This window comes from Gopherus flavomarginatus, chromosome 5, assembly GCF_025201925.1.
Source record: "Gopherus flavomarginatus isolate rGopFla2 chromosome 5, rGopFla2.mat.asm, whole genome shotgun sequence".
Taxonomy (NCBI): domain Eukaryota; kingdom Metazoa; phylum Chordata; order Testudines; family Testudinidae; genus Gopherus; species Gopherus flavomarginatus.
Window position 1 is genome coordinate 110,405,804 of NC_066621.1, and position 25,105 is coordinate 110,430,908.

At 38.2% G+C, this 25,105-nt stretch overlaps 1 protein-coding gene across 6 annotated transcripts in view; it reads right to left on the bottom strand.

Moving 5' to 3' along the window:
• The window catches only part of HEATR5A (HEAT repeat containing 5A), a 122,460-nt gene that overhangs the window by 34,351 nt on the left and 63,004 nt on the right, over positions 1-25,105 (bottom strand). For 4 of the 6 annotated variants that reach the window (XM_050953832.1, XM_050953829.1, XM_050953830.1 and 1 more), the window contains 8 exons: positions 24,743-24,848; positions 19,221-19,411; positions 13,244-13,403; positions 11,685-11,874; positions 9,961-10,130; positions 6,539-6,565; positions 4,347-4,485; positions 466-645 (listed from right to left, as the gene is read on the bottom strand). In XM_050953832.1, the coding sequence (XP_050809789.1) occupies positions 466-645; positions 4,347-4,485; positions 6,539-6,565; positions 9,961-10,130; positions 11,685-11,874; positions 13,244-13,403; positions 19,221-19,411; positions 24,743-24,848 (1,163 nt within the window). The remainder of the gene's footprint in view (positions 1-465; positions 646-4,346; positions 4,486-6,538; positions 6,566-9,960; positions 10,131-11,684; positions 11,875-13,243; positions 13,404-19,220; positions 19,412-24,742; positions 24,849-25,105) is intronic. The other 2 variants (XM_050953834.1, XM_050953833.1) reach the window with 1 other exon arrangement.

Sequence of the window (25,105 nt, forward strand, 5' to 3'; positions counted from 1 at the left end):
CTGCATAACATGCACATGACCAATACCACAAGATCCTCAGCATATGTTGCTTTATAGCAACTAAAGATTAATTGAAAAGGAATCCACACACTATACACTAGTATTAATGACTAGCCTGAAAAATTATCTCAGATGTGACGATATGTTCCATTCCAAAGTCTGTGGAAATTTGAACTTTGTGGCTCAAGCCTTTCATCAAGTAGGATATGACTAGTCATGGAAAGAGTTACTGTTCACCAGCCCTTTTCAGAATGCAAAAGGCAGTCAGGAAAGATCAAGTAATTTCCCATTCTAGGGGAAAAACTTTAAGTGTCAAATAATTTAAAATAAATAGCAGTAATACACTTTTTCACTATCTGTACACTTCTAAGAGATGAGACTGATTATTTCTCTCCTGTAAAGCAGAGATCATATTTGTAGGCCTTGTTTTTATTACATTCCCAGCTAGAATATGTTAGCACTTACCAGCTGAGGCAGCAAGAACATCGTTACAAAGCTTCAGCCAGAACGAGAGCTTTTCCACTGCCACTGATGTGAGCATATGATTTAGGGTCTCTCTGATATCTTGGCAAAGTCTTTGATCCAATTCTTTGTCCAGCAAGCTCAGCAATGCTCCCTCCAGGCCAACTTCTCTGATGTTAATGTCTGTTACGAATACAGTCTATCATCTGAGTGGTATGCATCACAAAATTGCCATAATACAGGAGTGTAGAAATTCAGTTACAGTACTTAATATTTACATAAGTCATATATTGCAAACAAAAAATATCTGGTCTTGAAACACTTAAAATGATTGCTTAAAGTTCTCATGCCATGCCGCCTGGGTACAAAACCAACTTTAAGAACACCACATTATTCAATATTGCCCCAATTGAACTGCACTCCAGTAATTTTTCTAGCTTTTCCCAGGGTCATGAAATGCCTGTCCAATGTGAATGTTGCTCTGTGTTAAGCTGATTTACTAGAATCCACTCCAGTGGGGACGTTAATGTTTAGCTCTAGCTGCTTGGTTAAAATCCCTATATCCATATTAATGTTTTACTTTCTGAATAATTCTTCATTGTCTGTTAACCCTTGTTATTAGCTTTTGAATATGTAGCAGGTTATTAAGGTTTTTTTAATGTAATTAGTCATTCAATAGTTTGCTTAGAATTTACTGTAATGATTACAAAAGTACAAGATTGAAAATGGCCTTAGACATCAATAACATCCAGTAAGAGAGTTATGGTGAGGCTCTGTAGTCAGAAACTCATGCCACCAATACAGCCAGGAGGGGAAGGAGCAAAGAGAAGTAGCAGTGATTTCAAGTTATCGCATTTTTAATTAATTGTAAATTGAATCCATGACCAACAGGAAATGCTTCTTCTGACAGCATTCTATTCTACTCTGGTTCTCATACTGTGCCTATCCCTTTGGTATCTAAACACTCAAAAAAACTTTGAAGTTGCTGACCTATGACCCTGTTTCAACTTTGAATTTGTATTGGTAGAGATCATAGGGTATCAAGTTCACAATTTATATTTTAATGCTGCTAATGCTAACAGTTTTATATTGATTAGTAGAGTGCAATGTGCTGAACACAAGTAGGGGAATTTAAATAATGAGAATTAGGATTTGCTATGCTAAAAAGGCAACATTTATTTATTGTGAGGCCAAATGTGGCAGGCCTGATTTTTAGTCAAAGTAGGTCCAGAGGCTTAACCCAAGGTCATATATTTGTGTCTTCTCATGCTGTGTGACAGACAAGCATAGAAAGACGAGTACACCACATACAGTGAAACCCCACTACAACGTGCCCCACGATAACGCGAATTCGGATACAACGCGATCATAAGATGGCTCCGGCTGCCCTAAACCAAAAAAAGCTTCAGAACTCCACTTTCCCTTTTGGTGAGAAGAGCCATTCTCCTCCCCAGGTGCTCCTCACTCTTCCTCTGGCCCTTGCACGTCTCTCCTACTCTCCCCAAGTGTTTCCTTCTTTCGCTGCATGTCTGAGAGCCCCTGCTGCTGGAGCAGGCTGACAGCTGGGAGGGAGGCTACAGAAACAGTGGCACGAACTCCGAACTCCGCTCTGAATATCAGCAACTCCTCAGTGTCAAACACTGCAATCAGCTCTCCCTCACCTCCACACTTCTTGAGATCCACTCCAGCCCCACTCTGCCAGGTCCCAAAACTCCGGTTTTCAAAGTCCAAACCCAGCCACTCTCAGGCTGGTGCTGGTTCATTTAATAGGTTGATTAGCTTGTGCTGTCACTATTTATTGCTACACCCTTTCAGTTACCATTATGGGCAGTTCACAAATGCAAGTCGTTTTCTGCCCAAGAGAAACTGATCGGCTTGAAATGGTAAATTTCCATAACCCTGCTATAACGTGACCCCACATTTATTGTGATCGAATTTTTTGGACCCCAATCATGGCATTATAGCGGGGTTTCACTGTAGTTGCATAAATAAGCCTAAAATGGAGTGGGAGGGGGGAAAGAGGATTTTTGCAACTATGTAACTATAGAGATAACCACTTTATTTATTAAGAAATTAATTGATGTGAATAGCTTGTCTGTAGTTCAAAGCCTAAGTATGTCACCCAGAACACCACACACAGAAAAATGGGCAGGCCTAAGTTTCTTATGGTAATAGAAATGGGAAAATATGGCCATAGATCCATGTGGGTTATATAATCCAAAGGTACACACTCCCCCCCGCCCAAAAAACCCGAATACTGGATACTTTCCTGTACTCTAGGTACATCAGGTTTCTGAAACACTGTCAACTGGATCAGGACCTGTTCTCTGATATGCTCCACTTACTGATTCTATATTTGTTTTCCCATATCTTAGGAGTATGTGAGTAAGTTTACAATCCTAAGAGCTCTTTATGTTGTTTAGTTATATTAATGAGTGGACTTGTTCTGATGTTAAGTAAAGTATTTATCTATATATCCCCTATTGATTCCGTACTCAACAGCTATCATCTGTGTAGCTGCCAGAAGGGAAGAACCTGTGATGATGATAATTACCAGAGCAAAAATTGTTCAGGCTACAAAGTTAAGGTTAAATGATTCTCCATCTACAAAAACAGCTCTGAAAGAACATTATAGTAACAAAATACACAGTCGTCTGAAAATCCTCAGTTATTACCGACATTTGATTATTCTTATTTGCTTAATATCACTAAATTTACAAATCACCACTTAAAGTGGGCCTTGAACTAAATTCACCTATGGTGTAATCCTGTACTGCACAAAAAGATGCTTGCTAAATGTTAAAATAACATTATCACATAATCTCTCTGAGATGGGTACAGTAAATATTAGTGTGCACCAGCAGCGTCTATTTGGACCAATTAACGCACAACATGTTAGCCTGCTTTAGAAATCACACCCCTGTATTACACACAGACACACTATGTTGACAAGCCCTTAGTGTAAGGGAGGCTGCTGTGGTGTACATTTACATCTCAACTTGCCACAAACTAAATATTCATACAGATAAGCCCATGGTCCAATTAACAAATAAAAATAATGTAAAACTTCTTTAGGTCTCTTTCGGGGCTTCCTCCTTTTCCACCAAAACTTCAAAGATTGCAATGGAAGCTGGCTGACGAACTTGCACATATGCAGTACATACGACATCTGGTGCTTAGCACTTATGTAAACCAGACCCTTTACTGTATTTACATGCTCAAGTAAATTGTAGGTTTTGGAGGGGCAAGAACTGACTTTGTGTGCGTAGATAGCACCAAGCACAATGGAATATGGAACCCCTTTTTAAAAACCTTGACCTAAAGTTGTTGGCACATTTATATTAATTCACTATTGCAGTGTTACAGTACTGTCAACCTAAAGCTTTCAAAAACCATGAGTAAGGTTCCAGAAAATCAGGAGATTAAGTTAAAGATCACAATTTTAAAAAATGTTTTTATCATCTACTATTTGGTTGTGGTCACAGTTAGGGTGCACTCAGGACACATTTTCTAGCTCTTCTCTGCAATGATGGGGGCTAGAAACATTTTTTTTTAAATGAAAATTGAGATTTTGCTCTCTTGGATGGCTCCAGGAGTTGGGGCTTTAAGAAAAACACCAAGTATTATGACACTTATGACAAAATTGTGAAGCTTGGCAACACTGCTGTTAGCATTGTTTTATCACTGGGAAATGCCTAAAAAGCTTCAACAAAAATAACCATATAAATATCATGTTTTAGTAGAAATAAATATTTTGAGTTAAAGGTTTTTAAAAATGCTACAGAACAAATAATCTGCCATCTCAGTTTAATTTAGAAGGGAGGATGCGTAACAATCCAAGTTCAGCACGAGTCCAGCACTGCACTCTCAAGGACATACATTACCTGGAGTGAAGTCTTCTCTGCAGTCTTTAACAAAGGCAACAGCATGTTCTGATACCTCAGCTGCTTCTCTTTGCACTAGCTGACGCAAACAAGCTAGTACTGCTCGTCTCAACAACAAGTAGGAGCTACAGAGATTCACCTGAAATATGCAAACAAAGAGAGTAAGATGGCTCACAACCTCTGTAGCAGCTACCCAATACAGCAATAGTCCAGTGCTTTCTGATTGATCACTGTTATGAAGTAGACTGTGAAGACCATCACCAAATAACTGTCCTATTTTGCGTACCTTTGTAGATCTAAAATTAAAAGTTTACAATATTGTAAATGCTTTGGTAACCACAGTAATTTTAAAGTTCTCTCAGTGAAATTATCCAACAGAGCCAGTCATATCCATCTTTCACTGAAGTCAGTGAAAAAAATTCCACTGACTTGAAGGAAAGTTGAATAGTGATCTAAATGAAGGACTATTTTACTCTTATCCAGAGTACAAAATTACAGTGTGGTACGAAAACTCAGTCCAAAGGAACTCCACTCATATCACCATCATAGAGAGCTAGGAGTGATGAAAGAAAATTACGACTCAACTAAGGACGGGAAAACCAAGCTCAAATAATTCCAAGGTCTGTGCATGAAAGTGAGATTGTAAGAGAGAGGGCAAAGAGAATAATAAATGGATGCTGAACAAGGTTTCTTTTGAAAATATAGTCCAACTAAATTGTAGTTGTTTGTTTTGGGGAAGGTCAGGGTTAGGGATGGGCATGTCGTGTGGAGACAAGTCAGCTCTCCTGAACCATTCTCCAACATGGCTGTTTAGAGCATCATTACTTCAACATCACAAGATCAGACTCTGCCTTTTGTGTTAAAAACCAATGCCAACATAAATATTGTTCCTGGAGCAAGGAAACAACTTTAAAGAAACCAAGTCTTGCACCTGAGGTTCTTCTCCCCCCTCCCCAAATTTTAAGACAATCCTGAAAGTAATCCATAGATACACTACACTTGTCAAGTGGCTAGACAGGGTAACTAGACTAATGTTTATACAATTTACTGTAATCCAAGTTTAGGTTATAACGAGTAAACAACCAAAATGAGCATGTGTCTAAGTATATGGAAGGTAAAGAGGTTATCCTTTACAATTAAGTAACCTTCTACCCTTATGTGTCACCTAAATGCAGTGGTTTTCAACCTTTTTTTCCATTTACGGACCCCTAAAAAATTTTCAATGGAGGTGCAGACCCCTTGGAAATCTTAGGCATAGTCTGTGGACTCCCAAGGGTCTGCAGACCACAGGCCGAAAACCACTGTTCTGTTGTAACGACCTTTTTGTGGACCGCTTAGACATAGTCTGCGGACCGATCACAGGTTGAAAACCTCTGTTCTAAGGTAACTGAAAAAGGACAGAGCTGAGTCTTCTGCAGAGAACCTTTGCTGAGGGGTCATGCTCCTCATTTCTCATTGATAAGCCAGTCACTCAAAATGAGATTAAAAATAAAATTAAAGACACAAAGAATAAGTGATATGGAATCTCAGTTTCATTACATTTAAAACTAATTTGTCTCTCCTGCTTTCGTATGCTTATGCATGCGAATCTGCAAAACTCATTATGAATTATATACTTAATAGATACAAAGATTTGCTCTGAATAACAATTCTTTTGTAAAAGAAATGAGTCAATTAGTATCTCTGCAAGATACTTTAACTGAAATTTTAAAGGGTACAACTGAATCTTTAATGCAACACTTATTTATGCAGGCCACATCTTCTGGAAATCTGGCATGCTTAAAATTGCAGCTCACCAGATATTTTTTATAGGGAAGGACAGAGCACTCAAGTCAGGCTACTGGGAAATGTGAGAGACACATTCTTCATATCTCTCATTCTCCCACATTTTAAGTAGGGAAAAAGGGAACACACACAATGCAAGCAACACACAAAAATTAACTTAAACCATTTCTGCATTGGACATGTTAAAGTCAAACAGATGCAAAATTAAGTGCACAAAATGAAACACATGTGCCAGCTGCCGAAGGTTAGAAGGGATTTGGTTAGGATGATACCAGATGAACATCATTTGACATGCTAAAGATATTTTACTTTACATTAATGGTTAAACAGACAGAGAGACAGGAGGAAATAAAAAACGCCACTGCAAACTGCTGAAATTTTAGGATTAACAAGGCACAGGGACCTACCAACACAGAATTATCCAACAAGATCTCCTGCACAAAAACAAATGACAAACCAGTCATGACAAAATCAAAATACAGTTACCACAATGATACTCACTACAGCAAGGAAACCATAAAATGTAAATTCAGAATATTAAATTCAGAGTCTTATCACAAACATTCCACAAAAACTTCATTTGCATAGTCCAGATACCTCATCAAATAATGTTGAACATCTTTAAAATGTATGCCCACAGCCCATAAAACTCGTTGGTTAAAATAAATGTAAAAGCAGCTCTTGAAAGAGGTCATTGAAACTATTATATATCTTTGTATTTGAACATGTTTTCTTTTGGGTCCTATAGCTGAAAACCTGAGCATCCACCCTATGCAGCCATCCTATGTATATGAGATGCATAAATAAGAACGTAGTGTGTACCTGTAAAGTTAGCTGTAAAATTAATATTAGTCATCACTAGATACAAAAGGTTATTTCCACAACCAAGTATTTAATTGCCAGAACTTGATGGAGAATGTTAAGTACCATGCAGTTAGATGCTAAGCCCTGGGTAAGAAAATCCTCTTTCTAAAGGAAGAAAATTCTAAGACGCCGTTTTTTTATTTTGTTTTGGGGTAGGGGTGGGGACTAGGGGAGAAGGGGGAAATGAAGATGAAGGTGGGATGATGATGTTCTTTTTATATAACTTTTTTTATAAGAAGTCCTCTTTTAATTATTCATTATTTTAAGAACATTCTAAAATAAAGTTTGAACTCATAAATTTTCAATATATTGGCAACAGCCTTGGAGAAATAGGAAAAAAATCCTCCAAATAATTATTCGTAATTAGAATTGGTAATTAACGTAACCACTCTCAGCAACAGTGTTTTCAGCTCTCTCCTCACTAGCGTGTCTCAATGGACATCAGTAATACAGTCTGTTTCTCTGACAAGAGCCTCTTTACCTTCCTCCCTGTCTGTTACAAATAATTGCTCAGCACAGAATGGTGGTATTAAAACTAAAATATAATACCACCTAGCTCTTACTTAGCATTTTTCATCTTTAGAGCTTAAAGTGCTTTACAGAAGGTCAGTATCATCCTTCTTCTATAGATGGGGAAACTGAGGCACAGGGAGACATACTTGCCCAAACTCACCCAGCAAGCCAGTGGCAGAACTGGGAATTGTACTTATGTCTCCCACATCCCAAAACAGTGCCCTGTCCATGCCTTCTATTAAGACAACAAGGGTAATTTTTCAGGCAGACCGCATGCCCTACAAAGTTCTACTGAGTTCAATGAGGCTTCAACACAGGTGCAGGGTCCACCTGCATGGTGACTTCTGCCAGAATGTGGTCTAAATAAGAAAAGTATAAATCAAACCCCACTTATTCATAGTTATGACAGAGACCTACTGCCAATTACTAAACTGTATGTATTAGTGTGGAGGGCTTTGATTCTGCAATGAGCTCCTCGCAGACAGAAATCTACAACTGTGTGGAGTCCCGGATTTCACTAGAACTCGGTGTAGGCACAAGAATCTACCCATGTAAAACTGCTTGTTGGGTTGGGACTTAAAGGAGTACATACACATCCCCCCCCGCCCCAAATATACTTTGCTTTTTAATTGACAAGTGTAGGTAAGTTTTAATTTACAAAGTATTCCATAATTTACTGTAACAATTTCACAAGTATATTGAAGTATTATTCTGTAAAAACAATGAAGTCTTCGTAATACAAAACCTCACTACAAACACATTATTATTAAATCTTTGCTGAGAAATCTTTGCTGAAAGACCAATTTTTTATGCAGTTTAGAGAGGTACTACTGTAAACAGAAGCAGACAAAACGTTCATTCCATAATTTGCAAATAGATGGAAATTCTAATGAGTTGGCTGATCAACAGGACAGCAACTCCTAAGTCTGGAGTGCTTTCATAAAAGATGAGTGGAAATGCTTTTTACCTATTGAAAGGAAGATCAAGGATAAAATACAGTGGAAGGGGAGAAGAAAAAAGAATCCCCAAAAGGTAGCATTCTCCCAAAATAAACAGGCTCATGCTTAAACCCAATAGTAGTGTGGGGCTCTCTCTGAATCTTGCAGATACATTTCTATGAAAACCTCAAACATATATGCAAGAAATGTGAACTCCATAAGAAACCAAAATTTATATCTACTAATGATATGCAACAGCTGCTCAGACAAAAGAACACTTAAAAACTCCAAGACCGACAAGGCAGAGATACAAGAAAATCCAGAACATTTACTCTGTTTTTGACTTCTGAGAAAAAAACTTTTACAGGGAAACCAGCTAAATCATGTATACATAATGAGGGTAGATCAAATCTTTCTAAAACCTTCTCTTGCTACAGTACGTTCTTATGGAAGCAGGCATTTTATTGTGTGGGAAACAGCTTGAGATATAAGAATAATAGGCAAAGTGGAATAAATTGACTAGGGCAGTTGTGGAATCTCCATCATTGGGGATTTTTAAGAGCAGGTTAGACAAACACATGTCAGGGATGATCTAGATAATACTTAGTCCTGCTATGAGTGCAAGGAACTTGACTAGATGATCTCTTGAGGTCCCTTCCAGTCCTATGATTCTAGTACAGGATCAAAGAAAAAAAAAATAGAACTAAGACACCCAATACTTGTGGAAGTAGAGGTTGTATTTGGTGCTGTGGACGTGACCTTAGTGGAAAGTACGCCCTGTTTTGCTTATGAAGAACTGACCAGTCATGTTAGCATTAGAATTGCTTTCTTGGATTTAACAAATTCTGGGGACATGGCAACTACCATGGCAATTAAAAGGTAATATATAATATTTTACAAATGAGATGACAGACCTGAAAAGTGGCCTATCACTCAGGCCTGCAAACTGAAGTGAGAGGGGGCAGCTGTCTTGAGTACCAGAACCACATCAACAACTGCTCACTAGCAGTACAGAACTGAAGGGGAAGGTAAACTAATATAGACGTCTTTAAAAGTATAAATAATTATATTACTTATACTGAATATTGAGAAGTAATCAGTTACTTCAACAAACCTTAACCTCGCATAGGCGAGAAGAAATACTGGCCAGAATTAAGAAGTGGACAAAACCCAAAACTCATACATTTTGTCAACAAAAGTTTGGCTTGTGTAAGAATGACAGCACATATTCTCAGTAACGGGTATGCTCTTGGGAGAGATACAGAAGGAAGGAAACAGAAGGAAGGAAAATGGATAAATAGAAAGGGGAGAGGAGAGAATGACCATGTGCAGATGAAAGACACAACACCTCACCCTATTAAAGAATGACTGATTGCTAAAACACAGTATTAAATGTATTTTAACAACTGATAACAGGCTGGTTTAAGGAAAATTTATTTAAATGTTTTATGTTTCAAGGCAAAGGTTGAAAATTTTAAAAACAGGGAAAAATACATTTTCACAGCTGTACTTACACATAGGCTGCTTACAAGGCTAGACAAGTTGACATGTCGTGGAGCAAACATATGAAGCTGCTGTAGGCAAGAGATGGCTTGAGCCTGAACAAGGCAGTCAGGGTTATCCTGCATCACCGCACAGCCCAGGAGGCAAGAAGATCTTAAGGTTGAAACTGCAGTATTACTGCCTACAGTTAGAAAAACAGTGTTTTAATACTTCCAACATATTAATTTTCCTCTATTTTTTTTAAAATAGGTACAAATATGAATAATTACACAAAGCATTCACTCTTAATAAAATGATTCACATAGGAGTTTCTGCAAGCGATTCAGTCAAGTAGAATAATCATCATCATACTTAGCAGTTCTACTGCACCTTTAAACAGACAGTCACAGTCAACTTAGTCCTGCCTCAGTGCAGGGGACTGGGCTAGAAGGAAAGGTTCCTTCCTACCTTTCTATGATTCTAAGCTTACAAACAAGCAAGAAGACCTCAAAATACCACTGAGAGGTAGGCAGGCATTATAACCAGTTAACAGAGGGGGACAATAAGGCACAGAGAGGTCACACAGTGAGTCAGTGGTAAACTTAGAAGACCTGACAATTCTCTTCTCTAGCCTCTAGATCCCACTCCCCACTTTTTGGACTACTGGCACACTTATTCAGTAGAATTTTCCATACCAATACAAAAGGTGTGTTTTCTTTTTTAAGGTAATATTTCAGGGGTGGGGGAGAAGGACTAAATGATTAATCAAGCCTGGGATTGGCAGGCAGGTAAAATGTATCAAGGTAGTACATGCACATCATATGAAGGACTGGGTAAATTTATCATCAATGACAGAGTACACAAATAATAAATAAAAGGAATACACTTGCAGGTGAGTAAGTGGGATGGAAGTGGACTTAGGCAGTGAAACAGCTACAGATGCAGGAAACTAAGGTTCTGATCTTATAAGTTGTCTTACACAACCCTGCATCCATACAAAACCTAATGAAAATCAATGAGGTCTGCACACATGAAGCAGTCTGCAGGACCCGGGCCTCAACAGAAGAAATTGATAGCGCCTGACTTGACATTCCCTATTAACCCCCCAGTGAAAGGCCAGATATAATGTCTTCCCTGAAATCTTTCAGTTGCTTTTCCTGTCAAGTCACTGTACCTGCCTTGTTTCCCCAGGCTCCATAGATCTCTGGTGTCGTTGCCATTTCAAATAATGCTGGAGATTTGTGTACATGCTATTAGTGTGGCTTTCATATTGCACATTATCTGATGGGCTCAAAAAGCAATGGATTAACCTCCTTCTGTAGACAAGTACTAGAATGCCTGTATTGAGCTCTGAACTCAATGGGTATTGTGAGTGCAGAGCTCCACTGAAAAATCAGACCATTTTTGTTTAGGTGCCTGAATCTGGATTTTGTTCTCCATTTTTCAAATAAAATTCCCTACGTCTTGACACTAAGTATAAGGACTTTCAACTCAATGAGAAGCTTTTAGGACTACATTCTGGTAAGGGTATTTAAAAAAAATAGCTTATCCTGGAAGGGTAATTATCGCCATGTCTTGGCCCCATAAAGGCATAGCCTATGAAAAACTACTTCACAGTTCATTCACAAGAAAAAAAGTCTGAATGATTCCTGAAAGTTCCTAGAACACATTCAATGTTTGTCTGCAATGTTTCCAGTTATGTTTAAGTGTTCTAATTACCTAATCAAACAAATATGACAATATTGTTTATGCATACCTTGCAGCTCTGGCCCCAACATAGTGATAAGTGCATTTAAACAGCGACCAAGGCTCTGGTGAACTTCAGCATAAGCAGGAGGCACAGTCAACAACAACATGACAACAAGAGATAGGGTAGGTTCCACATGCACATGATATAGCGGGCCAGCTGAATCTATTATCAGTGACAGAGAATGCAGGGCCCAAGTCTGTAAAATAAAAGATGTAGGCATGTCACACCTATATGTAATAAGCTAAATCCTAGAGCTGCTTTGTGAAGTCTGTGATTAAAATAAAAATTAATATATGGGTACAAATAGTGCTCTGAAGTGGAAAGGGAGTGGATGGATGAAGACACTGCAGACAATTTGTTCTTCATAACAAAATATCTGGAAACTGGCTCTTCTTTGATAAATATTGTAAGAAAAATTCTACATTTTGGAGTGGCACAATTGGTTAACACTGTCATCATTAGTACCTCAATGACAACCAATTTTTTAGATTAAGTGTAATGTTAGTCCCCCACTAAGTGCGGTAATTTGCAGATATAGATTTTTTTCTTAATTGTTTCATGAGCAAGAATAATGGAGTTACAGCAAGTATGAAGGCAGAACTGCTGAAGAGTATATTACATAAGGGCTTGTCTACACTTACCGGGGGATTGATGTGTGGTGATCAATGCATCAGTGGTCCATTTAGCAGATCTAGTGAAGACCCGCTAAATCAACCGCAGATCGATCTTCCGTTGACTCCTGTATTCCACCAGATTGAGAAGTGTAACGGAAGTGGATGGGAGAGCATCTCCCATCGACATTGCACAGTGTGGACCCTGTGGTAAGTAGACCTAAACTAGGTCGATGTGAGTTACGCTATTCAAGTAACTCAAATTGCGGAGCTTAGATTGACTTTTCCCTTTAGTGTAGACAAGGCCTTAATCTCAGTCACTTTGCCCTACATTCAAACCCATTACATGTTACTTTTGTAGTGATCTTCTGTTTATGGAGGATAGTAGATAGAGGTGATAAATTTAAGCCTACTATTCAGTCTATTTAAAAGGGCACGTAGGGGTTTTTAATCACCCCTCACTTTAACTTTAAGGAGTTTTGATGTATACTCCTTTTTATTTCAACATGTGATTAAAATATCTTTCCCAGAGGGACCATGGCATAAGAAGTGTTAGCTCAGAATGAACCATGTGACTTCACCTTCACAACGGTTTGACTCATGCAAGCAAGCTTTCAACTGACCAAGCTGGTCCCTGTAGCTAACGCAGCACACTAGCTTCAAGCTATTTACTACATCATCTTTATAAAAGAAAAGTGCTAGGAAACAGACAGCTTTGCAGACATAAAAAATGATATACATATGAAAAGAAAACACAGGCACTATCTAATCAAACAAGATTTAGGTGAATGTACATCAAATTCAAAACAATAGTATGAATTCAGGAATTCTGCTGAAGGAATTGTTGTCTAATATCCTCTTACATGTAAGAAGAACTTTTACTCCCAAAAAACAATTGGTTCTGTTTTAATATCTACAGAGAGGGCAGATTTTTTGAATTATGTGATGAAGTACCTGTACATCAGGAGAAGTACTGTCCTGAGATAAGGTATAAAGGATTCCAACACATGCATTCAGGTGCTGAGTAGAGCCTATTCCTCCTAAATATCTATACAGTGATCCCAGAGCCAAAGAATGTCCTGTTCTTGACACCACATCCCTAGCAGATTTCAGCCTGTTAATTTCAAGGAGAAAAAAAGTTGTTAGATAGCTAATACTGGCAGGTAATCTTTATACATAGTAGATTTCAGTGCTTTGGTTGCAGAATGCAATCAGCAAAAGATTTTGTTAATCATTATGTTGCCAGAATATGTAAAGACATTTTAGTACTGCTTATCTCCTACCCCAGAGTTGCCCCAAAATAACAAAGGGGCATTTCTCAATTTAAACAGAGGGTTGTGAAAAACTGGTACTAGCTAGGATATGCTGACAATCTTTTAACTCTGCCCGTTGAGCCTATAAACAGTAATATACAAGATTATTTTCTGTAGGGTAAAAACCCACTAAAAAAACTACAAAAGATTTATTAAATTTAGGACAAAACACACACTATGTTATTCACTTCATAATCATGTTATTTCTTCAAACATGACAAAAGCAGAAACATTGTCCAAACTAAGAAGATTGCAAATTTCTAAGCTTACAAAAAAAAAAAAAAAGAGTACAATAGCAAGACCTCATTCTACTCCATAGACAGGATTACCTCTCTTTTCTATGTGCAGTTAGGGACTGACACCCTTTTACGAACTTAATGCTTTTCAACATTTAGCCTATTACAAAGTTTCAACCAAACCAATCCAATCTTCTTGACACACATACACTCAGCTGAACTGGCTGGACAGGATTATAGGTCTTTTAAAATTGACAACATTTTTAATGCAACAGCCCTGCCTTCTGAATTCTTCCTCCATATTCTTCCACCATTTTGATGCAACTGTGATGCAAACTCTTCTGTAAATACAGGATAGATCAAATTAATCTGGATCTTAAATTTTACATTCAAAAAGATAAGGAACAAATTCAGGATTATATTTCAGTCTCTTTTTCCTGCTCTGAATTCAGCCAGTAAACTAATGATACTCAGACCTCAGTGGTTCAGGAGCCAAATTAGTGATCAACATTACTCAAAAGAGCCACAGTAGTGCGATCCATGAACATAAGAACGGCTATACTGGGTCAGACCAAAGGTCCATCAAGCCCAGTATCCTGTCCTCTGACAGTGGCCAATGGCTGGTGCCCTAAAGGGAATGAACAGACAGGTTATCATCAAGTGATCCATGCCCTGTCACCCAATCCCAGCTTCCGGTAAACAGATGCTAGGGACACCATTTCTACCCATCCTGGCTAAGAGCCATTGATGGCCTATCTTCCATGAATCTATCTAGCTCCCTTTTGAATCCTGTTATAGTATTGGCCTTCACAACACCTTCTGGCAAGGAGTTCCAGAGATTGACAGTGCGTTGCATGAAAAAAATATTTTCTTGTGTTTGTTTTAAACCTGCTACCTATTAATTTCATTTGGTGGCCCCTTGTTCTTTTATTATGAGACGCAGTAACACTTCCTTATTTACTTTCTCCACACCAGTCATCATTTTATAGACCTCTATCATATCCCCCCTTAGTCGCCTCTTTTCCAAGCTGAAATGTCCCAGTCTTATTGATCTCTCCTCATACAGAAACCATTCCATACCCCTAATAATTTTTGTTGCCCTTTTCTGAACCTTTTCCAATTCTAGTATATCTTTTTTGAGACGGGGCAACCACATCCACATGCAGTATTCAAGGTGTGGGCCTACCATGAATTTATATACAGGCAATATGACATGATATTTTCTGTCTAATTCTGAATTCTGTGTGAATTCATTGTTTCATTTACTATAGTACTAAATATTCATATTTAAATAGTATGTCTAGAGAAATATATAATTATTATTATTCTCACAGCAAAATGAATAAGTACTATTATTTTATAAACTACAATTGTTTAACAACATAGTAAAAGCATTCTGATCGGTTAATTAAATTACAGTGTTTTAATATCATATGCTGTAAAGAGCCACAGTCTGAGTATCCACGCTGCAAACTCTGTACTTGGAATCAATCATGTTAGCTAAGTAAGGGAAAGGTTTCTTAGCTTCTCAGAATCACTTTTTCAATTATTGCCCTTATGTGGTTCCATTTTATTGTTGTTAATTATCTAGCCAGTTTTCCAGTTTGAGACTGTGACAATAGTGTCATCAGACTCTAGTCTGCTGAGTCACTAAAAAGTTCCTTCAAGTGTTTTCCAGTTAACCAGCTTCCCAAATGTGCTTTAGCACTCTGTTAGGCGTTACTTTTTAAACCAGAACATTTTAAATAGTACGCTGAATACCCACCCATACATTAGAAGTTTAGGATGACTGCATCTGAAAAGTTATCTTGTACATATTTATTGTTTGAACAAATGGAAGAGAACTAATTTGTCATTTTTCTTTATACATTATATGGCACCTTCAACAGCCTGCTACCACATTCTGTGGTTTTCTTTTTGGACAAAGAATCAATGTGCCTTGTGTGGGCACGTGAAGCTATCATCAAGTCATTTTTCATATATGACTGACCATCTTGTATTAACAAACCTCTATTTTTATTTCTCCAACTGCAATATCTAGCAGTGCATGCAGGAGTTCAAAATCTTTCAGGAAATTATATGCAGGGTGAAATGCTTCAATCATTCCTTTAAATTCTCATTTTGTGCTACACTGTAAGTGATACCAGTAGCACAAAACAAGTGCAATTTTTTGTTTCCCAAGTATTTTTATGGCATGGTCACACATTGATTTTTGCCATTTTGAGATGAACAGAGATTGCTCCTGAATTACACTGTTGAAGAGCTGCTGGAAGGCCTAGAATAGGGACTTAAATGGTCATCACTGCTGCATTTTAACAATAAAAGTAGCATAAAATTGTCTCACTTGCCAAACTCAATGTTCTGCTCTTATCACTCTAATAAAATTTCATTTAATGTCCAAATAAACAAGGAAACCTGTTTTCAGCATTTTGAAATGAGAAGAAATCCTTTCCATCTTCCTCCTCAACAAATTGGTTTATATCTTAGTGTAAAAGAATTATCTGCTTTCCTTACTTCACTCCTTTCAATCCTGGTTTCCTTCTATTTGAGGCATATTGTCTCCAATAAATTCACACGTTATTGGTAAATCAATAAACTGTAACCACTGGCTGTGACAGAATATAACCGTGTTCACACCCAACACACTGTTGTAATAATTTTGTACAAGGCATGTCTTGTGAGGTATCATTTAAAAACTCGTAATTTGCTCATCTATAATATCACAGCAAAATGCAAATAGCAGCATTATATGTGAAGTTATAAACATAAGCTGAAATCAAAACTAAAGGTATGTTTTCCAGATAAGCCTAGGGAGAGGCTAAACCAGTTCCTCAGAAACAATGGTCAAATGGACACCTCAGCCAGCTGTAAACAAGGCTGATGGACCATTGCCTATAAGTGGCCATTCTTTGGCAGGAAGGGGGACAAAAGCATCTTAGCAAAGAAACAGCATGGAGTTTCCTTCCACACAGGCTATTTGTTGCCTTGCTCCCAGCTGGAAATGCTTCTCAAAAGGGGGGACAGAATTATAAAAAAACGAGGCAGACACCTCAAGAGAGCCCTCTCTTTCTCCCTGCCCATCACATTCATTGCACCAGAAGACACAAAGAAAAGAGATGTTGGACTCTGGGGGAGGGGTCGTGACCTGAGAGTTTGGTCAGTTATCTGCTGAAACATGTGGTGAGAAAACTTTGCTTTAAATCTAACATCGTTTGTTAAGTTAGGCACCAATAAGTGTTTTATCTTTATTTTTCTTATAATACCCCATATCCCCTCCTGCACCCCAACACTCTGCTCGAGCCCAGAGCCCCCTCCTGTACCCAAACTCCCTCCCAGAGCTTGCACCCTTTGCTCTCTCATCAACCTCAACCCCCTGTCCCAGGCTCAGCCTTGAGCCCCCTCCAATACTGCAAACCCCTCGGCCCCAGCCCAGAGCCCACACCCCTCCCAAACTCTAACCCCCTACCCCAGCAGTGAATGTGAGTGAGGATGGGGGAGAGTGAGCGATGGGGGGAGGGTGGGGTGGAGTGAGCGGGCAGGGCCTTGGGGAAGGGGCAGAGTAGATCCTGGGTTGCCCTTAAATTCAAAACATGATCTTGGGCATAAAAAGGTTAGAGACCACTGTCCTAATAGGTATAACAAGAACCTAGATAGTTTCATAATCAGTATGGTCTTATTTATTTGTGGTAGCATTCATTATATGCTAGGCACTCTCCAGACATATTAGGACAGTCCCTACACTTAGAGGATTCAAAATCTAAGCATTTCCTTTTAACTTTACAATACTTAAAATTTCCAATTATAGAATGAAATCAGAGCCTAAATGTTTCCATTATCACAGAAAAACAAAAACAAAAACCAACACTTGAAAGCATTTATTTGGAGAGATCAACATTTTAAAGTAACAGAAATTTAAAATGAAAAAGTCTGAGAAAAAAACCCTTGGTTTTTAAAAAATATATATTCTTCCCTGCCACACCTAGCCATGACATACAACAAAACATGTTATATAAATGCATGGATTTCAAGCCTCTGAAGTGCAGCTATAATGAAACAAGTCAGCCAGAAAGTTTCAGCTTCAACCCTGTATTTCCTTATTTTTGTCAGAAATATCTCACAAATATTAAAACCATTTCTGTATATAAATTACCTTCAAATCAGGCTGACTTTTGGTAATTTTTTTTAAAGATTTGCTAAATCTTATTTATACCATTTAATAAAAAAATATGTTGACAGAAAATGGTGTGTCTATTTTGTCCTTACAAATTTAACTTTTTACAAGTTTACTCTAGTGCAGATAACCTGTATAAAGCCTTCTGCAGCACCTAAGCTTTGTGGTGGGGTTGAGCTGGTGGAGCTGTTGGTAGAATGAACACCCAAGTAGGCCTCCACACATCTTCCATGCTGTCTCCTTGCCACTACTGCATAAGCCAACACAGAAATCTTTTTCCTTCATAGATCAGAGTTCCAGTATAGCAGAAGCTGCACTGAGATGAATGCTGTGGCCCTGGGTTTAAGGGTGGATTTCACCTATCTGGTTTCCCTCAGTACTTGACCTCCATAACGACCAAGTGCTCGTGCTTTAAGTGAGTGAAGTGATTTTTACCCATGTGAATGTGACACACACACACAGTTACCATGCTATTACAGTGATGTGTTATAATGATATACAGCAGAACCACAAAGTTACAAAAAATAGAGAGTTACAAACTGACCAGTCAACCAGAGACCTCATTTGGAACTGAAAATGTTCAAATAAGCAGCAGCAGAGACCACCCCCCGCCCTGCCAAAAAGAGGCAAATATAGAGTACAGTACTGTATTAAATGCAAACTAATTAAAAAAAAAAGATTTAACAGAGTCAGGAAACTGTTTCTGTGCTTATTTCATTTAAATTAAGATGGTTAAAAGCTGCATTTTTCCTCTGCATAGTAAAGTTTAAAGCTGTATTAAGTCAACGTTCAGTTATAAACTTTTGAAAGAACCATTATAATGTTTTGTTTAGAGTTATGAACTCTATTCCCAAAGTGTTTGTAACTCTGAGGTTCTACTGTGTTAAAAATGGTGCAGCAGCCAATTTTCAAGTATTTAGATTGAACGTACTCAACTTCCATGGATGCCTGCATTTTTCTCTTTCTTTCTTTAACAGGTCTTTTTATAGTAACAGAAGCACAAACTATGTGCCTAAATTTGGCAATACTTTTGCCATACATTTAAAGGTATCCAAGATTCAACCACAGATATGTTATTTTATAGGAATTAATTTCCTTTAAAATATTATGAATATCGAAGCCATGCTGCGTTTACACAAATACAATACATGTCAAGTTTATACAAATACTTGCAATGACAACTTAATACAAACATTTTTTAAGTGACTTACTTGTCAAAACTAAGTTGGGCCAATCCAGCAGTGAAGGCACTGTCAGCAACCACTTGTGCCAGTCTGGCCAGAGATTCTGCAGCAGCACATCTTAAAAGCGGGTTATTGCTTTCCAAGGCACCCATTACTAAAGTCAGTGCAGGTCTTCTAACTTCTTCGGGACCTAAACTTCCCTTGCAGCTAGCCAAGTGCTAAAAAGAAATTATTTAATCATTGAATTGGTAATACTGCATAATAAAGATCATTTTTCCCTTTTAAATATTATGACTCAGCAATAAAAACAAACATACATAAATAATTTGGTTTCCTCAGTGAGCACACTCTATTTAATATCACTCAACTGTGGGGCAACTATACTTGTACGCCTCCTTCTTTGCGACTAACATGTATCACTTCCAGGGAAGTACAGACTGATAAGCAACATAATATACTCAAAGGCATGACACTTCCACCATTTCAAAAATAATCCTGATAAAAGAATTAATGAATGGGCTTTTCTCCTGTGGTAGTCTACAATAAGTAAATGCTTGTAGCAGAAAACCTGGGAAAGAACATTAGGATGAAAAACACTTAAGGAAAATAAAATATAGATTTTAAAAGTTCTAATGAGAGCACATGCATGTGATTGAGATTGATGGAGAGCATCTAATAAAAACACTAAAATTTATTCAAGCAGTGTTCAATGGAAATAGGAATTGTCAAACTTTCTGTGGTCTGGGACCTGGCTATTTTAGAAGCCAGCTAAGTCTCTGCAACTCTCCTAACAGAGCTGTATTCCAGTGATAATGCAGATAGACAGATCCAGGCATAGACTACCTGCTGCTCTATTTAAAGTGTTCCATGGAACTATATAATTTCTTTGCCAGATCATACTAAACCCAAACCTAATAGCATTCAGATTGAAAAGTACAACGTACCTTTAAAATAAAGAAATGATGATCATTTAAAAAAAAAATCGGAGCTAGTCTACACTAGGAAATTAAGTCGCATAACTGTGTCAAAACCAGAGATTTGAAAAATCCATACCCATAAGTTAAACTGACCTAACTCCTGGTCCAGACAGTGCCAGACAAAATTCTTTTGTCAACCTAGCTACTGCCTCTTTTGGAAGTAGATCAGCTAAGCTGATGGGAGAAATCCTCCTGTCAGCATAGGTAGCATCTTCACTGAAGCATTACAGCAGCACCAGTGCAGTATTTTAAGTGTAGACAAACCCTCATTATGAACAGATACCCTCCTCTGAAATTTAGCAAAGCCGGAAGATCATGTCCACGCAGAATTTTGAGGACATCTCCACCTATTGTTGTAGCATCTGAGTTTTACCATCACACTGTTCAAATTTGACTGGGCCGATTCTGGCGAATACCAGTGAAACTGCACAGATGTGAGATGTCTCTAAAACTCTGTGTAGATGCAGCCAGAGAGGAAAGCATAATGTTCACCTTCTATAATTTTCCATAATTCTGGTTGCCACTTAACATAGGTAAGGTGCTTATCACCACAGTATCCAAGGGCAGACTAGATAACGCTAATGCAGAAAATATACCAGGTCCCTTTATGATGACAATGGCTGATCTTACCTAATATCAGCACATCTAGAGACAGAAAACATTCCACATTATATTTACAGATAGAAGGAAACCGGAAAGTTACACAAGAGCTAGGCATAAAAGCATCTAACAGCCAAAAGATTTGTTAGAAAAGAAAAGTGGCAATCAACTCCAGAGAGTTCTACCTAAAGTATTACAATGTTACAGAGAATTATCTATTTACTATTTTTAATTTTTTTATTTTGCATTTGTAATGGAAAAGCTGTTAATCTTGGTAGACCTTGGGTAATAGCACTCTTGGTTTCTCCCTAAATCTGGAGAAACACTGTTACAGAAATACAACATATCCTTAAGAAACATATCAATCATTTGGTTCTGCTTAATTGCTTTTAAGAGCTAAGTTTGCTCAAGTCTAAACGTCAAGAGGGAAAGAGAGAACAACCTTTCTTGAAGCTCAGACAATAACAAACAAAGCCGCCAAACAATAAGACATTAAAATATAGAATTCCTGGAAACTGGGTGTTGTGAAACAAATATATATAAAAGGCAGTCCATAGTATTTTGGTATACTACTCTGAAACACCGAACAGAGGAAGGAAAAAAGAATGATGAATTGACCAAAGGGAAACATTTTTATCAAAATATAATGCTCTTTCAGGAAACATCAGTGAGATTTTAAGGGGAAAAGTAAAAATGACCCTTTGTACATTCACATATTTGGAAAGGTGTTTTGACAAGCAGTCATTTCCAAATGAACAACATGTTATACACCTACAATGACCACTACTCATGCTGCTAGAGGAGAGACAGGTTTCAGTTAGCCTTTGAAATGTACATAAAAGTATACTCGGCCTATTTTTCTTCTCACTTTCACCAGTATACCTTCACTGTAGTTACTCCACTTTTACACCAAAATCAGGTATTGTGTTTCCAGGCTTTGTTTGTTTATTTGTTTAAGAGAAAGTTTTACCAGACATTTTACCATACTGGTGGTTTCTTTCTGAATGAGACAACCACTTGCACTGGCAATATTAGTTGACCAGTGCCTCTGACTTCTCTGTTCTGTGCTGGTGTACTGCCTCCTGCTCCACCATTTCCATCATCCTTCCTCATGGAACACCTTCCTTCCTTAGTGCTGCTATCTACATTTCCTGACATCCAAGATGACCATGCCTATTCCCATAGTTCCAACTGTGAACAGGGTGTTCCTAGAGCACTGTTATGGAATAATCTGTTTTCATGGATAGGAGCACTACAGGACTGGTTTCATCATCTCCACTCTTTTCTCCACAGGGCACTCCAGATAGGACGGTGAGCAGGAATGCTATAGAGTTGCTCCAGGTGCCAAAGAAAGAGAGCAAGATCCCTGCATCCATACCAATGGAGTCCAAACTAGCACTTCATGCAGTTTGGTGAGTGTAAGGAAAGCATATGGCTAGAGTTGAGACACTAGATGGGGAGGGTTCCAAGTTACTACAGAAATTTTTTCCTCTCACTGTCTGGCTGGGATGTGCTCATGGTCTAACTGGTTGCCATATTTGGGGTTGGTAAGGAATTTTTCCCCAAGTCACACTGGCAAAAAATCAAACTTTTTTTTTCTGCCTCTCTCTGCACTTGCTGGTTTGACCTAAACTAAATGGTGGATTCTTTGTAACTTTAAAGTTACATTTTAAATGTTGAATCCTTAAATCAAGATTTGATTACTTCAGTAACAGCCAGAGGTTATGAGCCTATTACAGGAGTAGGCAGGTTGGCCTGCAACGTGCAGAAGGTCAAACTAGATGATCATGATGGTCCCTTCTGGCCTTAAAGTTTATGAGATAAAAGGATCCCCCACTGCATCAATTTTCCCTCTGGCATAGTAGAGCCCTACTAGCTCCTTTTCAAAATGAAGTATAAACCCTGCCCTCCCCTACTAACTGGGCATTAGAAGAGTTTGCAAAGGATTCCTCTCTCTTTCATTGCAGGAGCTAAAAAATGGTCACTGAGACTTCACTGGTGGAGAAAATGCCACCAACGTTTTCAGAGAGAAAGGAGTGGGAAGATCAATATGAAGAACTCCACTTCCACAAAAAAGATAATCTTCTGATGGGAGAGAGAGAGAAAAAGGAGGCTACAGAGTCAGTAGTAAGGACGCAAGAGATAGAAAATAACAGAGGAAAAAAACAGAAGGAGAGATCGATGGCAGGGATGAAGGCTACAAAGAAAACACGGGAAAAGAATGAGATGCTGAAAGGACAACCTTAATGATAAAAATCAATAGGGCAAAAAGGGGAGAGGATATTTCTCCTCAAAGATAAAATCAGAGTGAGAGTCAGAATGGACCAATATGATCGTCTAGTCTGACCTCCTGCACAATGCAAGCCACAGAATCTCACCCACTCACTCCCGCAACAAACCCCTAACTACATATGAGCCACGGAAGTCCTCAAATTATGATTTAAATCAAGATGCAGAGAATCCTCCAGCAAGTGACCCAGGCCCCATGCTGCAGAGGAAGGCGAAAAACCTCCAGGACCTCTGACAATCTGCCCTGGAGGAAAATTCCTTCCCAATCCCAAATACAGCGATCAGCTAAACCCTGACCATGTGGGCAAGACTCACCAGCCAGACACCCAGGAAAGAATTCTCTGTAGTAACTCAGATCCCACCCTATCTAACATCCCATCACAGGCCATTGGGCATATTTACTGCTAACAGTCAAAGATCAGTTAATTGCCAAAATTAGGCTATCCCATCTTACCATCCCCTCCATAAACTTATCAAGTTTAGTCTTGAAGCCAGGTATGTCTTTTGCCCACTGCTTCGTCTAATTTCAAGTCTGATGGCCAGTTTATATCCATTTGTTCTTGTGTTCACATTGGTAATAAGCTTAAATAATTCCTCTTCCTCCCTGGTATTTATCCCATTGATATATTTATAGAGAGCAATCATATCTCCACTCAGCCTTCTTTTGGTTAGGTTAAACAAGCCGAGTTCTTTGAGTCTCCTTTCATAAGGCAGGTTTTCCATTCTTCGGATCATCCTCATAGCCCTTAACTGTACCTGTTCCAGTTAGAATTCATCCTTCTTAAACATGGGAGACCAGAACTGTACACAGTACTCCAGATGAAGTCTCACCAGTACCTTGTATATCAGTACTAACACCTCCTTATCTCTACAGGAAATACCTCGCCTAATGCATCCCAAGACCGCATTAGCTTTTTTCACGGCCATATCACATTGGCGGCGCATAGTCATCCTGTGATCAACCAATACTCTGAGGTCCTTCTCCTCCTCTGTTACTTTTAACTGATGAGTCTACAGCTTACAACAAAGATTCTTGTTATTAATCCCTAAATGCATGATCTTGCACTTTTCACTATTAAATTGCATCCTATTACTATTACTCCAGTTTACAAGGTCATCTAGATCTTCAAGAAAATTCAGAGTCAAGAAAATTAAAGGAGAGAAATCTCTAGACAGCAAGGAGAAAAGAAATACACCTGGTCTAGACTAACATTTTAGACAAACACTTTCTGTACTACTTGAAAGAAAACCAAAGAAGGGAAGAATGAAAGTGAGAGATGGACAGAGATAAGGAAATGTGAATAAAAAATGAAGGAAGGCAGAATAAACAAAACAGTCATATAGCTGCTAGGCTACTTTATTTTACTTCCAGTCTAGTATTTTATTTCTCTGCTAGAGGAGGGGAGATAAGAAATAAGGGAAAGTCCAATTGTGATCCCCAGGGGTTCAGAAGGTGGGAATCTTCAAGCAGATACTCAGTCTGAGAGGCTGTTAGGGATGTGGGCTCCACTAATACTTTATTTTTAATATTTGAAGAGTGATCCTCAGATTGGTTGATAAATTAAAGCTGGTTACTGGAAAGGATTACAGAAATGTTCCCATGGTAGGGTAAAATATGCACTTAAACTGAATAACATCGAGTTTTAGCATCAAAACCAATATTTATAAAAAGAGCAGATTTACCTTCAGAAAACTAGAAAATGCTGATACAATGTTTAGTTGTACGGTCTGCTGTCGTGCTCCTTTTGTTTGTTTTATGGAAGCCAACAATTTTTCTAACACTTGGAGCCTTAAACCAAAATAAGAAAAACATATTGGTCAAGCCATTTTTTTAGAAAAACATCAAACAAAATCTCTAGATTATGGAAGCATTTGAGTAGCAAATGCAATGATCTAAGCCTCACGTGACTTCCCATATCTTACCATTACCATACAGTGGTGGCTTCTCATCAACTCATTTACATGCCGATTGTTTGAGGTCAGCAAAGAAGCATTTTAATTCAGATTCTTGTCATTTGTTTTCTAGATAAAAAGAATATTATCCAC